The sequence below is a fragment of the Pteropus vampyrus genome, unplaced genomic scaffold (assembly GCF_000151845.1).
Source record: "Pteropus vampyrus isolate Shadow unplaced genomic scaffold, Pvam_2.0 Scaffold217, whole genome shotgun sequence".
NCBI classification, from domain to species: Eukaryota; Metazoa; Chordata; class Mammalia; order Chiroptera; family Pteropodidae; genus Pteropus; species Pteropus vampyrus.
Window position 1 is genome coordinate 3,304,153 of NW_011888998.1, and position 15,367 is coordinate 3,319,519.

General features: G+C 49.0%; 2 protein-coding genes across 2 annotated transcripts in view; both read right to left on the minus strand.

The window, feature by feature from the left end:
• Window positions 1-746: 746 nt before the first annotated feature.
• On the minus strand, window positions 747-9,850 carry CASQ1 (calsequestrin 1). Its single transcript, XM_011373079.1, has 11 exons — window positions 9,318-9,850; window positions 7,477-7,561; window positions 6,555-6,655; window positions 6,195-6,306; window positions 5,808-5,881; window positions 5,339-5,469; window positions 4,176-4,221; window positions 3,720-3,774; window positions 3,397-3,497; window positions 2,512-2,586; window positions 747-1,391 (listed from the first exon to the last, which is right to left on the minus strand). Exons 1-11 carry the CDS (start codon window positions 9,594-9,596, stop codon window positions 1,248-1,250), a joined length of 1,203 nt encoding a protein of 400 aa, XP_011371381.1. The 5' UTR covers window positions 9,597-9,850; the 3' UTR covers window positions 747-1,247.
• Window positions 9,851-13,167: 3,317 nt separating this feature from the next.
• ATP1A4 (ATPase Na+/K+ transporting subunit alpha 4) overlaps window positions 13,168-15,367 on the minus strand; it is a 34,856-nt gene continuing 32,656 nt past the window's right edge. Inside the window, exons 21-22 of the mRNA XM_011373078.1 lie at window positions 13,786-13,877; window positions 13,168-13,492 (exon numbers count right to left, since the gene is read on the minus strand). Of these exons, the coding sequence (XP_011371380.1) occupies window positions 13,464-13,492; window positions 13,786-13,877 (121 nt within the window). The 3' untranslated portion in view covers window positions 13,168-13,463. The remainder of the gene's footprint in view (window positions 13,493-13,785; window positions 13,878-15,367) is intronic.

Genomic DNA, 15,367 nt, shown 5'->3' on the forward strand with positions numbered 1-15,367 from the left:
TTGCACTCTTTTATTTAAGACCTATAAAAATATTTACTTCTTTTATGAATCTATTAAAGCCCACTCTGATCTCTCTCTTCTGAGCCTGTTCTGTTCTTTTCCTTCTTTTAACCAACATTTCTTAAGGACTGATTTTGTGTGCCAGGACCTACGGACACAGAGTAAAGGCTTGGGTTCCTGCCTTCAAGGGGGATGCAGTCTAATGCGGAAGACAGACATGTAACTGAAGACTTAGGATAGAATGTGCTGAGTAGTAGACTAGAGATGTATAGAGAGGGTGCATTGTGAACCCAGAAGAGGGAGATGTGGAAGGGGCTGCCTCTGGAAAGGCCTCACTGAGGAAGTGTTATTTGGGCTCAGTCTTGACATTCAAATAAGAGCTGCAGGGAGGGTGCTATCAAGCAGCATATAATCACTTAATTACATATTGCTTTGTATTTTTCTTTAATTGTTTAGAGTGCTTGTCTTGACTTCCCAGTGAGGCTAATCAGCTCAAGAGCAGGGACAGGCCTGGCACTCTCTGTTCTCCCAGAATCTAACTGCGGTGCTGGACAAACACCATGTGTTCAGAAAAGGCTTGTTGACTTGCAGCAGATAAATAATCCAAGCTTCTCTGGGATAATTGCCTAGAGGGATCCCCTACCCCTTGCTATTGCAGCCCCTAATAAGGCACTCACACCTAAGCCCTCCTCTGGCTGCTTCTCTCCTGCCATAAGGACAAGACCTCACCTGCAGACACTTGCTTAGCCGCCCCAGATCCTTTATTGATGCCTCTCATTTGACCCAAATACATTAACAACAGATTGCTGAGATACAGCCCCAACTACAGTGCCCCCCCTTCCTCCTGGCCAGAGAGAGAACCATCGGAAGGATACAGGATTTGAGGGAGTGGGAGAAGAGTGTGTATAGGTGGAGGAAACAGAAGAGAGGTGGAGGCCCAGAGATATGGCAAGAAGAAAATGACAAGAAAGAGTTCAGGGAGTAATGGAAGAAACAAATAATAGATACAGGGACACTGTGGGACAGGAAACAAGTTGGATGAGATAGCTAGGATGATGTTCAGGGAAAAGTAGCTCATTCCTCATTAGGTGAGGGGGACCAGAGTCTGAGCACTCAGCATACAGATTCCCAGTGGGCCCTATGACAGAAAATGAGCTAGTGGCCCTGGGGGAGCTCCGGCAAGGACAGGGAAGGCAGGAGGGAGCATGAGGAGAGCAGGTGGGGCAGGGAGATGGTTGTCATAGCAACTAATCATCATCGTCATCCTCGTCCTCCTCATCATCGTCTTCTGTGTTGATCTCGCCCGCTAGTACATCCTCCAGCCAGTCTTCCAGCTCCTCAGCGGAAGGCAGGTCCTCTTCATCATCCATCTCCATCCATATGCTGTCCGCCTAGGACATGGCACAGACAGAGGGCCGGAGCTAAGCCTGACTCAGGTCTTTGAAGCTGTCTTCCCACTCACTCAACTCTGTATATCCTTCCCTGCTTCCTCTGTCCCCTCCCTTCATGTGTCAGTGGACAGGGATGAAGGTCTAGGTTAGAATTAGTGACAGTGGGAGTAGAAAGAATGGCTGGATTGGCAAATAGAACTTCTCCCTTCAATCTTTCTTCCGTTCTCTTGTGAGCTTCCTAAACAGACCTATCATGCCCTTGATGCAAGACTGCAGGTGTCTCTTCATAGCCTAAGGAATAAAGTTAGAAACACTTCAGCATTCAAGGCTTTTCATAACCTGCTTTTCTAGCACTATCCTCAGAAATCTCTAGACTCTCAAGCCATGAGAAACTACTTGCCTTTTCCTGAACCTGATATCCATTTTCCTACTTTCGACATTTTGCACTAACTTTTCCATCAGTTTACAAATGACTTAATTTTCACTTGTAGAACAACTATATATTGTACATTCTCCACTTTGAATACTGCTCCTTTAAACATTTCTCTGATTCTCTCAAGCAGAAATCATTTTGATTTCTGTGCCTTCCTAGCATTTTATTTGTATCTTTATTACAGATTTTATCAGATCGGGCCTGGTAGTTAATGGAATGCTTGGCTCTCTAGTTAGACTGAGAATTGTATGAAAGCAAAGACTGTGGCTTATTCAATTCAACCTAACAATTTCAAAGTGTGAATGAGAAGATTTCTGCCTTCAAAAAGCTCAAAGTCTACTGGCAGAGACACACATAGTACATAAATAGCCATATGAAAGTCATGTTCTCAACGCCAAATGGGATCTGAGAGTTCACGAAAGGAATGATTCCAAGATCTTTCCAAGATCTGGAAAGACTTCACGGAGAAGAGAGGATTCGAACTAGGCCTTGAAGGATGAACAGCCAATTCTAAAAGGTGGAGATAGGTGTGTTCAGGGCACAAATTTCTCCCTCTATCCAGCCGTTAGAGTGGGATGTCTGATTCCTCTGGAAAGCACTCAGCTCCTTGTTAGCAGGGCAGAGGAGAGCCAGCTATGCTGGGAAGCACAGTTGGGGGGCAGCTGGGGGTGAGGAAAGGAAACTTACATCAGTAACATTGACAACTCCTATTTGTGGAGCTGACAAGTCGATATCAAATGTCTTCTCCCAGTACGGAACCAGCTGTAAAGAGACCATATGAAGCAACTTAATGGAGTCGATGAGCACATGAGTCCAGGAGAGGGTCAGCCCAGGGACTAAGGGGACACTATGCACCCATGGTGGGTGGGGGATGGGTCTAGCTGGAGGGCCTGAGGAAAAGGGTAGAGTTAAGCAGTTAACGGGTAGAAATTCCAAAGGGAAAGTAAGGGGAGGCTCAGCTAGCAACACCGACCCCTCCTTTCTGAGGAAACTCGATAGGAAACCCCTGTTCTGATCCTGGATCTGCTACTGTGTGACCCTGTGACTTTGGGCAAGTCACTTCTCCCTGGTCCTCAGTTTCTACATCTCTAAACTAGGTAGTTACACCTGGTAATTGCCTATTTCCTCACATTTCTGTTTATTCATTCAGTTAGCCTTTCAACAATGAGTGCTGGGTGTTGGGGATTAAGCTGGGAACAAAGCCAATCCCTGAGACATGGAAACTCTTTGCTTTGATTCTATAATTGTATACAGTCACATGCAGGGTTAATGTGACTATCTGCTCCCCCGAACACTGTTTTTCTCTAGGAGTGAGCCCTGGGCACATGAGTTCCCTGCCCAGCCTCTGCCTTTGGAGTTGTGTGGGTGATGTCTTATGTGGTTCACTTTCTATCCTGCTCCCCTTTCCCAGGCTCTCTCCATGCCCACAGTACCCTTGAGCACACAGCAGGCATAATTTCCCAGGGCCCCCAGCTGGGAGATGAGGTAGGAACTCTGAAACAAGCACCCCTTAGGACATGCCACAGTCTAGGCCCCACCTTAGGATAGCCTTGCATGAGCGGCGCCTCTTACCAGGGGGAAGTCATCAGGGTCAATCCAGATGATGCTAAGATCAGGATTTTCAGTGTTATCTTGGGCCACAGCCTTGAGAATCTCTAAGAACTCATAGCCATCTTGGAGGGAACACGAGGGAGAAATGTGAGGCGGGGCAGAGGGGAATGGGACACAGAGGACACAGGAGTCCAAATCACTTTCCCTGCCTCCTACACTCCACATTTTTAGCCCCAGGCCACTTGCACTCTCCTAGGAATGCCACCCAGAGCAAAGACTATGCTCTAGCTCTGTCTCTGCCTTCTATCACCCCACCCCCATCCAGTCCAGTATTCCTCCCTCACCTGGATCAGCTTCCTCTGCAAAAGCCACAATATGGATTCCATCCAGATCATCCTCCTGTTGTGGGGGGAGGAGGCGCTTAGCTATACTCTCGGAAATGAGAGAGCCCAGAATGGACTCTAGATCTTCCTTGAACCTAAATTTTATGGAAATTCAGTTTCTGGATAAGGTATATTCTTGTGGTGGTGACCCTTTTCCAAGTGACACTGCCCTGTTCAGCTCCAGGGCTCCATACCTCCTCTGGCATACCCTTCAGCCCCAAAGCTTATGGCTCCTCCCTTTTCTTCTTCACTAACTTATGTGTGACAGTTCTTTAGAACAAAAACCCCCAAAGTTTGCTGGTGCGTTGTCTTTTCTACAAGTGAGGCATGAGGAATAGCAGGGTGAGATGTCTCTAGGACTTGAGTCTGCAGCTACCCATGCTCCCCCAGGGCCTGGCCCCATCCAGGGGCACTCACCCAGGTCTCATACATACTCTCAGGCTTCAGTTTCCTCAGGGTTGACCTAGAAGAGAGACAGAGTCACTTCTCAATGGGTGAGAAGGACACCCTCCCCAGAGGTCCCCACAACAGAGGCTGCCTCTGGGTCATGCCTAGGGCACAGACAGCTCGTAGCCCCAAACAAAGCCATCTGGCAAAGTCTAAGCTCTGGGCACCAGGCCCAGATCATTGCATGGTTAAAGCAGGTGAGAGAACAGAGGGTAGACAAGGGGACTACATAAGAGATTTTTGAGAGAAAGGTAAGAACTGGACATCTGGGTATTAATTTGTTCATTCACTCATTCTTTCAATAAAATCGAGTGTCTGGGATGTTCTAAGCCTTGTGCTAGGGGCTGTGTAGATAGAGTTGAATAAAGCAGACATATCCCTGCCCTGATGAACAGGACCATAATCTAGGGGCAGAGTGCTGTGAATAAGTGTGGTTTGCATCAATGAAAAGGTATTTCCAGCTGTGGAGTACTGCGAAGGAAGAGAACTATGTGTGAGTACAGGGCAGGGTTTCTCAGCCTCAGCCCTACTGACATTTGGGACCAGGTAATCCTTTCTTGGGGAGGCTATTCTGTGCACTGTAGGATGCTTAGCAGCCTCCCTGGCCTCTAACCATTTAATACCAGCAGCACTCCCCCCAACCAAAAAATGTCTCCAGACATTGCCAAATATCCCCTGGAGAGCAAAATTCTTCCCCTACCTCCCCAATACTTCCACTCCTGTTGAGAACCACGGGTGTAGGGTAATGTATAAGAAAGAACACAGGCCAGATCTGGGTTGGAATCCAGTTCTGACCCTTACCGACTATGGAACCTCTTTAACTGAGGTTGTTAAAAGGATTAAATATAATAATAGATATGGAAAGCACCTCTCAGTTCCTGGCAGACCACAGGCACTCATCACAATCAGCATCACAATGAACTATGCACATTTATGGAAGACCTCCTATGTGCAGGGCTCAGGGCTAGATAGAATGCAAAATACTGTGGGAAAAGGTCAGCATATCATGAGCACTGGCACCCAGAAATGTATTATCTCCAAGCGAGAGCAGCTCCCTGGTTGGCTGAGGTTCCCCCAGCCCATGTCACAGGCGGGTGTTCCAGCCTTGCTCAGAGGGTTGCCCCTGCCCCCACCTCCTGTGCTCTTCCACGAAGTTGACAATCTCCTCTTCACTGTTGGGCTTGTCTGGGATGGTCACAGGCTCTTCCATGAAGGCTTCATAGAAATCGATCTCATTCAGCTTCAGGGTCAGCTTCTTTGCCACCTTTGGGATGGGGTTGGGGTGTGGGGAGTGGAGCAGGGCATGTGGGATCACAGTAAGAAGCAGTATTATGGAAGAGCAGGTATTAGGAAGGGAATCAGATACCCTCGGCCCTTGTCACTGTCACTGGGACATTGGAAAAGTGCACTTCTCTGGCCTTTAATTGAACATGAGAGGAGTGGGTTAGATCATCTAAAACCTTTGGGGTGGGGGAGGCCTGAGGTGGGTGTGGGGAGTGTCACGTGTAGGGAGGGACCAGGTCCCCCATGGATTCTGAGAGAGGGGCTGGAGGACCATTGAGGAGGGTGAGGCAGACCCCATGTGGCTTCAGGGAGAAGAACCTTGCTGTCGAAGGTGGCGAAGAAGGGGATGTATGGATGAAACTCCTCCGCGGCGTCCTCGTAGGCCTTGAAGTCTGAGGGGGGAGCAGAGTCAGTCTCTGGGGCAGCAGGGTCTGCCAGGGAGCCATTTCCCCTGTCTCCCCCAGTGCTGCTTTGGCAGGTGGGGTTCATTCTGAGACCCACCCCCTCTAGCTCTCTGAGAGTGATTAAAACATGATGTGGGGGGAGGTGGACTGCTGGTGGGGCCTGTCTGGGAACCTCCAGAGTACAGATCAGAGCAGTTGATAGAACTGACCGTGGCAAGAGGAGTTAGGAGGCAGAGAGGCTATGCAGTGGGTGGAGTGGGGAACCCCGGGAGGAGAACCGCGGCATCTCAGGGTTACCCACGCTCTGAGTCTTTGTTTTTGAAGTAGCCAATGAGTTTGTTCTCATCCTCGATGTTCTCAAATGCCTGCAACTCTCGTTCACCCTCAATCAATTCCACAGGGTCCTCTAGAACCTGGAAGAGCAGGGACATTGAAGGAAGAGGGTGAGTTTCTGTCTTCACTGGTGGAAGCAGGTAGAGGGATGAGGGAGAAGGGGGCTGGGGAACGGAAGGAAGGGACTCTCCAGGGTGTGTGTGTGTGTGTGTGTGTGTGTGTGTGTGTGTGTGTGTGTGCGCGCGCGCGCACGCGCACAAACGCACGTGCGTGTAAGGTTGGGGTTGGTCAGAGATGGGCATGCAGGTCCAGGGTAATGAATCCTCACATCAAGCAGAAACTCCACCAGGGTGTCAGCAGAAAGCTCGCCATCATACTCAATGACTTCATCTCCTTTGAACACATAGATGCTGTCTTCTTCAGTGAGTCCTAGGGAGTGGGCCAGAGGTGGTCCATGATCTCAACCTTCCCGCAGGGCCAAGGGTCCAAATCCAGGGCTGCAGCTCACTCCATAATCCCACTGGACCCCACATCGTCCACCTCCCCTTCTCAGCCTCGCTCACCTCCACTGCCCCTGAGATCTATACCCCATTCTGGTCCCTAGATTTACCCGGGCGGCTTCCCTGGCCCCGGGGACACTCCAGGAAGAAGCTAGGATCAGGTAAGGGTGTTAGGGGAGGACTTAGGGAGATATATAGAGTCTAGCAAGATTTCTCTCTTTCTGTGCCTGCCATACTAGAGAGAGACATTCATGTTAACCTCCTCTGAGGACTCCAGTGGCAGCCAATCCCCAGTCTAGCCCTTTAACCCTCTGCTATTACTGACCAGATGACTTCATCACTGATTACCCCTCCCCCATCCACATCCGGAGTCCACTCTCAGGCATGTGCTGCCCCCTGGTGGCGGTGCTGTAACACCCTAGCTACACTCTAGAGGGGGAGGAGTGGGAAAAAGATACTGCAGTCTTCTCCAGTCCCACTTATTTTTTCTGATTCCCTCCCCTCTCCTCAAGCACCTAGCCCTGAATTTTATTTACCTCAAAAACATATAAAGAAGGCCATGTCCACCTCTTTTTGAGATTTGAGCTTGGGTCTCTATAAGGAATAGAAGAGAGGCTGGGATCCTCCCAATTTTAGCATATTCTCCGCGCCTTTCAGAATAGTTATGATGGAGTCTCTAGCCTATGCAAGGGCTGGCCTTCTAGTCTCACATTCCATCTTCCCCTCCCTGCATCCCCATCCATCCCTTACCTAGTTTCTTGGCTACAGCTGCATCCTTCTCAGAGTCCACCATCCCGAAGCCAACACCCTTGTCTTCTAGGACTTGGGCTGCTAACTGCAGGGAGGGTTAGCGTAAAGTCAGCCCTGGAATTCTTTGTAACCCCTCCTCCCCATCTCATGCTTTCAAGTCGGGTCATTTGGGATGCAGGGGATTGAAGAGTTGACCTTGATGCTGTGCAAGTTAGATCCAGAATATCTCCACTTCCCCTATAACCACACCCTTTTGATCTTTAGCTCATTTTTAATCCCTGAACGTTTATTGCTCATTTACATGTGCTTATCATGATGAACTTTGAGGCACTATGCATGATACTACCGGTTCCTTGGGGATGCTGAGGAGTCTGGCTTTGGAGGGACTGGGACCGTTCCCTGGCCCAGGGCTGAGCAGTGTACTCCATCCTCATCAAAGGCAATGCTGATTATGGGGTGCTGTCCCTGAGATTCTCCCCAGAGCACCCCCCAGTGGTAAGAATTTTGGAAGGCTGGAGGATGGTAGGGGTCTGGTCACATTGCTAAAAGAATGGAGAACTTCAGAAGAGCTGAGAGTAGAGGTCACTGTGGCCAGTGCTCGTCACCTTCAGAGGGAAAGAACCAGAGACTAGAGGTGAGACAGGGCTGGCTCTCCTCATCCGGGTGAACTTTCCCCTTCACTCTTTACCTCGGCCCGTGTCTCTGTCCCCTTAGCCTGCTTTCAGCCCTGATATACTCTGCCTTGGGCACAGCTTGTGGCTTAATACAACTAACACAGGCTCGGCCTCTAGAGTCTCAGGAGGATGGGAAATGAGGAGATTGGCAGGTGGATGGCCTCGGATGCTGAGCACTCGGGATAAAAATACTCAGCTCATTAATCAGATAGCAAGTTCCAGCACCCGGCAGCACAGAGAAGTGAGAGCCTGTGGTCCTGGTGTCTTGCCCTGAAATACTCCTAGCTCAGGGCAAGCTGGGGCCTTTCTGTACTGCCAAGCTAGAGGAGGAGCTGCCAAAGCTTGGACAATGAGCCACTAACATATGCTGGTGCCTGGAGAGGTGTGTGTGACTACATAGTCTGCCATCCCCAAACACAGGTTTTTTTTTTTTCCTTGTTACAATAGACCCTCTCTCCTTTGGGCCTAAAGTCAGCTTGGGGGTGAGAAAAATCTTCCCACAAAGAGAAGTTGGGTCATTCTGAAGCCTCCTCCAGCCACAAGAATTTTCCGATCAGAACTTCTGGCTTGAAAAAATATAAAAGAACTCTGGCTTGATCCAATGGGGGAAGATGGGGAGTTAGGGAGGAGAGGAAGAGAGAAGTCAGTGGGGGGCGTAGTGGTCTCGAGTAAACCTTTAGCCATGAAATAAATGACATGCAAGTAAGATATTAATAACATTTAAATTTATACTTAGTTTGGATCTCTTTGGGGTGCTGCCCCTACAGTATATGGAGAGGGGGATGCTCTGGCTAGGAAAGTAGATGGGTGAGTGTAATCCCTTTTTCCCCTGAAGAACCTCTCTTTTCCTTTTTTATCCCCCTTCCAAGGACACCCCAGCCCTAGCCAAGCCTCGTACAACCAGCCTCCTATAGCATGGAGACATCTTGCAGTCCTCCTCTTTCCTAAAATTGCCTGACTGGTGGTACTTTTGGATACCCAAGTCTCTGTTTCTCAAATTGACTAAGGCCACATGCCACTTGGGTCCTGTTGGTCAAAACAGGGGTCCTGCCACAATGCACCTGGCCCCCAGATCACACCCTCAAAGACCTACATGAGGTTGTACGATGGGGGAATCTCAGAGAGGGGCTTATTGTGTTCTGCAGATCTGCAGACCCCACCACTCACCTCCAGGGTCAGCTCTTCCATCTCAAATTGTCTTTGTGAGGCCTTGTCATCCTCGGGGGGCTCGTGGTAGAGCAGTGCCAGCACCTCGTACTTCTTGAAGACATTTTTGTAGTTCTTTGCGTTGACATTGACCACACGGTCCACACCATCATACTCGGGAAAGTCCAGCCCATCCTCCCCTTGGACCCCTGACTTGGGTGTCCCAAGCACCAGCAGTAACAGTAGTGCCAGCCGCAGGCCCAGCACAGCCCTGGCCCCCATCCTGTCTGCAGCACGCATGGAGGTAGTGCAATCTGAGTCAGCTCTCCTGGTCCAGAAGAGGTTTGCTGGGATAGGGAGGGGCCCCTGGGTCCTGAATCCTGAGTTAGGGGCTCACAGTGGGGGTGGGGTAGGGAATGGCCTAGAGCAGTGGACAGAGGACACTGCTGGGTCCTGGAGAAACTGTCAGTAGAGCCAAGAGAAAGAGGGTCAGGGGGAGGAATAGGAGCAGGGGGCGGGGAGGGAATTGGAGCTGCCCCTGAGACTGGCACCCCCTGGCCCCACCTGGTCCTGTCTAAATATGTCTCTGGGGTTGGCAGGAGAGATGGGTAACCTTCTGAGGCCAGGACAGCTCCATGAGGCAGGAATTCTCCCACCTCCTGCTCCTCTCCTCCAGGCTCCCAGAGCCTCCTTCCCCTCCCCTTGCTACAATGTTCAGGGCTCCTCGGCCCCTGTCCCCACACTAGCCTAAGAGCTCAACTCCATATTAAGAAAGGAAAACGCTGGAGCTAAAAATAAGACCAGATGAGTCTGGAGATAAATGAAGCTGGGGCTGGGGGAGGGAGAGGTTGGGGTAATTAGGAGAAGTGAGGGAGAGCAAGGGGACTGAGAGAGAAGGAAACGAGGGTAAAGAGGAGGAGATATTCTGGGTCAGAGGTTAAATTCATAATACAGGAGAGGAAGGACAAATGCAATGTTGACTCTAAGGCTTAAAACATGGAATCTCTTCCAGGTGAAGTCTGTTTCTTTGATCTTGTGAAGAGAGGGCAATAAAAACATAACCCAGGCTATAGGAAAGAGACCCCCTGCACTTTCCTTTAAAGAACAAGGACCAAGGATGAGATCATTCTCTGCATAAAAGATGGAGGCTTGTCCGGGGCTGGCAACCTGGCTCAGCTCCAGACTGTTTCCTTTACTTCACTCAACACTTCTACCTTGGGAATGCAGGTGAAGGACACACGTGGGGTTGGAAGTGCCGGCCACAGTCATCCTGTAGAGGCATGCGTTTGGGCTTCATATGCTCATGAGGAAGGAGAAAGCCCTTCGCTACTGCCTCCTGTCTGAGCTTGCAACTGATCCTATGGGCTTGGTTTTCCTGAGGTGCAGAGGGAAGAGAGGGTTCCCAGACCAAATGGTTCCAAGGAGAGGAGTAAATAGTGGCCATTCATTCCTACGTCTTTGACAAGGAGGATCAGGTATAAACACTAGGGGAAAAATTAACATTGGGAAATCGTGAAGAGGTGGGCTGTATGTCCGCAGGCAAGGATGTCATTTAATTCTGTGCACCTGAGAGCCAACTGGCAAATTGAGGCATGAAAGAGATCATGGAGGGGGTAGATCATAGTCAGAAGCCCCTCCATCTCTGTCCTGAGATATCTCTGATTTTTACTGTGGTGTTTTGCATGCAGACAGTGGCATGAAATTCTGTTAGAGTAACTTTTAGAGTAACTTTTCCACATTCCCATGGGACAGACCTTACACGGCTGAATAAGGAAGGCCATGGAAAATCTCAGGATCGTGGCAAGAGTCGGTCCAAGAGGGACAGCTATCACTGGAGCTGGAGATGCTAGAGCTAGCCTAAGAGAACATACTGGAGCCAGAAGGCCTCAGAACCCATCTCCTGGTCTCACAGGAAAGTGACTAACATGTCCATAGCCCCACAACCAGAGTAGACAGCAGGACAGATGGGCAGACCCACCTGGAAGTAGATGACCTAGATGACATCCGGCCCTGACTTTTCGCTTCTGCCGCACTCTGGGGGAGGGGAAACATTTGGACAGAGACATTGGAACATAAGACATATCTATGTTGTGGCTGACCTTCTGTACCTCCAAGGGTGTGAGATGGGACTAAATGGTGGCTCAGGCCTGCTCCATTTCCTCATGCTCTCCTGCAGCCACAAGACCTTTCATCCCATCCTGCTCCCTCTCCTTGCCCTTAGCTCTCCAGCTCTGCCTTATGCTTTCCCCCTCCATCCTCCTCTCTCTGATGCTTTGCTCTCTACTCAGTCTCTTCTCTTTGGGCCGCTGCCTTCAGGCCCTTGGACTTAGCAGGCTCAGCCACTGGTATCGAATGACACTGAATTGGGGCCTCTGTATTTTTAACCCACCAGACACCCGAAGCTCCTGCTCCTGAAACCTGAGGAGCTGGCCCCTCCACACCTCACTTCCACACACCCTGGCCCTCCATCTTCCAGGGTCTGGTTCAGCCATGTCAGCAGCCAGAAAAGGACCCCAGACTGATATAGTCCTGTCCCTAAGAGACCTTCCATTGGAGGAGGGAGGGGAGCATGGGTGGGGAAACCTCTGAGGAGGGGCTGATATAGGGGAAAAGAGGCTGACTATACTTTACAATGGCCTTCTCTTTGCTAGCTCATGGCTTCCCATCCTCCAGACGTGTCTGTGGCCCTTCAGACTATCCTATTTTGTTTTGTTTTGTTTTGTATTTGTATATTTCTTTGGCTCAGCTTTCATTGTAAGATTAGTCTGAGAAGGCCACAAGTTCTGGAATCAGACAGACCTTGGTTTCCTCATCTATAAAATGGGGTGGAGTGATAAGAATATATTTGTTGTGTGAATTAATGGATGGTGTGTGTAAGGCCCTTGTCCCACTGCCAAGCATAGTGAGCAGTCACCGAACACATGTGCTTTGTTTTTGGTGACAGTCTACGATTTCCCCCTGCTTTCCTTAGCCTTTCTCTCTTGCTCCATATGCTTTTGGTCACAGCCAGCCCTCTCTTTTAAAAGAGGCCTGAAAATGAACTGACCCACGGGGCAAACTGGACCAACTCACAAAACAAAAGCCAGTGAATGAGTGAAGAAGAAGGAAGAACTGCCACTAAGGGTGGACAGGAGAGAGAGTCTCCCTGGGGACTCCTCAACCTCCTGAGACACAGCAATGTGTGTGTGCTCAGGCTCAGGCTCCAGGCATTTGGGACTGTCTGTCATCCCTTGTGAGGCCTGGGGCATGAGAGGGTGTGGTGCTTCACCTAAACTAGAGGCTACGGGGGTCCAGAAAACATTGTTTCAGCCTCTCTCTCAAGGGACAGAGAAAAGGGACGGAGGGGTGGGATGGGTCACGATGACTCCATGATGGCAGGGGGTAGAGGGCAGGGACAACTAGTGCCCTCCTCAGAGGAGGAGCTGTGGCCCCACATTCACCACTCATCATGTGACCCTTCCCAAGTCATTTAACCTCTCTAGACCTCAGATTCTTATTGATGAAATAAGGTCTCTTCTAGCACTAAAACTTTGATTCTATAAGCTGATCTGAGGAACTGAATTGGGGGCTAGATGAGTCCACTTGCCAACACTGGATGTAGGTGCTGGGGTCCCTTTATAGGTTGTGGCTCTGCTGATCTTTTCTCACCCCACTCTCATTTCTCTCATTTGTCCTATCCTTAATCTCCATTGGGTTGGAAAGTGGCTTTAAGATGGGGATAGCCCTCCAGGGGCAATGATGTTTGATTCTGATCCCCTCCCAACCTCGACTGTGGTCCCTGACTTCCCCAGCCTGGCTGCCATGAAGACAGACTGAGAGCATCACAGTAATCCCCACTATCCCCAAATCAGATGTGACGCACCCAGCCAGGTGAGAGATGTGGCAAACATTTACTCTCTAGACTGGCTACTGATTCAACAGGACAAGGCCCCTCCCTGCTGGGCTCCAGTCAGATGTAGGCTGGGCTTCTTCCCTCTCAACCCACTCCATCTCCTACCCACGGTGCACTCAGTCCAGCCCCAGGATTGCCTGTCTTTCTCATCCAGTGTGATTCATCCCAGCATCATTCTGTCCCAACTCAGATGTCGTGCCAAACTCATAATTTTTAACCCTGTACCCAGCCCTCAGGACACCACTGTGTCATGTGAAGCTCTTCTTCTCCTGACTTTAGTAGTATGTCTCCCTCTCCAGCCAGCCTGTGGAAGAGAAGAGATCAGAGTGAACTGGAGAAGGCTGGAAGGTGGCAGCAAGGGGAGATGGGCAGAAGGGTAAGCAAGGACCCGGTGGGAGGCCTGAGGCTGGAGCAGAGGGCACTGAGGATCGGCAAGAGCAGAGTGGTAGAATAGAGGGCTCGAGGACCGGGTTCCATGCGCAGGCCAGGCAGTGGGAGGGGTAGAAGGGCAATAGGCCTGGAAGGACCAAGCGGGATGGGAGAACTATTTAGGAGGCTTGTGACCACTCAGTCAGAGTGGGGTACAGGGATCCTCACCGCCAGGATGACGACGGATGGTGAGTTTTCTTATTTCATCATAGATAAAGATAAGAAGGCTGTAGGGAGAGGCACAGAGCCACCATAATATCCTGTAGAGAGCAAGAGTTAGTCAGCGTGGCAGAAGACAGAGGGACCAGAGTAGAGCAGGCACAGAGAACAGGCATTGAGTGTAGGGTTGATCCCCACCACTGAGAAGGTCAGAGCCTGGGGCTGAGGGAGGAGAGGGATAAATGCCACATTAGAGGTAAAGGTAGCCTTCACAGAGATGATCTACTGAGTTTGTGAAGTTGCTAAGAGAGGTCCCCTATGCTTTCTGGGAACTCTAGGTCTTGTACCCACCAAGAGGAAGTTGTCCAAATAGGAGGGGTCTATCTGAGAGTTATTTCTCCAGGGAATATATACACTCTTTCATGTTGCAAAGATGGGGAAACAGTTTCTTCCTGAACCTCTTCTATAATTAGAGAGCAGAGAAAGATGGACTGTGGGGAGAAGTTGAAACAGAACCATATTTGTTTTCTTGGATGACAGAGAGATGGCCTAGACCAGCACTGTCTGATGGAGACGTATTGCAAGCCACATGCAAAATTTAAGATTTTCTAGGAGTCACATTAAAATAGATAAAAAGGAACAGGTGCAATTAATTTTAATAATATATTTTACTTAACCCAATATATCCAAAATATTATCATTTCAAAATGTAATCATTATCAATGTTGTTGATGAGATATTTTGTTCTTTTAATTCTAAGTCTTCAAAATCTCTTAGCACATCATGAAGTCAGACACTAAATTTTCAATGGTTAAAGGAAAATGTAGTCCAACCAAAATAGCAAAGTTGTATTTAATAGGAAAAATATTTGACACTGCTTTAGTTTTTAACTTTAAATTTACTAAAATTAAATAAAATTACAAATTTAGTTTTTCCATTTTACTAGCCATGTTCCAAGAGCTCAATAGGCACATAAGGATAGTGGCTACTGTATTGAACAGCACAGGCCTAGGTCATGGTTTCTTCCACACACACACGCATACACACACACACACAAATATAAATAGTTATAGACATACAGTCACCCATTTATTCAGCAACAATCATTGTACATCTACTCTGTGTCCGTGTTAGGTCCTGGGGAAATAAAACTGATGACGTGATGGTCTTTGATCTCAAGGAGCTCAGGTGATCAGAAAAAGAGGATAGAGAACCATATAAAATAAATAATCTCAATATTACGTGATGAGTTTTATGGTCAAGGTATATATAGAGTGTTTGGGACACAGGTAATGCTCAACTGCACTTACTCTTACTTACATATTGGCATTAATGGCAACAATAACAGAGCTACTTTTAACAAAGTGCCCACCATGGCCCAAGCTCTGTGCTTGGTACATTATATGCATTTCTATATGTAATTCTCACAACGATCCTCCTGGTTTGTATTATTGAGACTTTGCTGGTGAAACTGAGGCTCAGAATGGTTATGAAGTTGTCCAAGCTCCCAGAATAATACACCATAGAGTTGAAATTCAAACCTGGGTAACTGTGTATGGTGGCAGATGGTTCCTAGACTTATTGTGGTGAT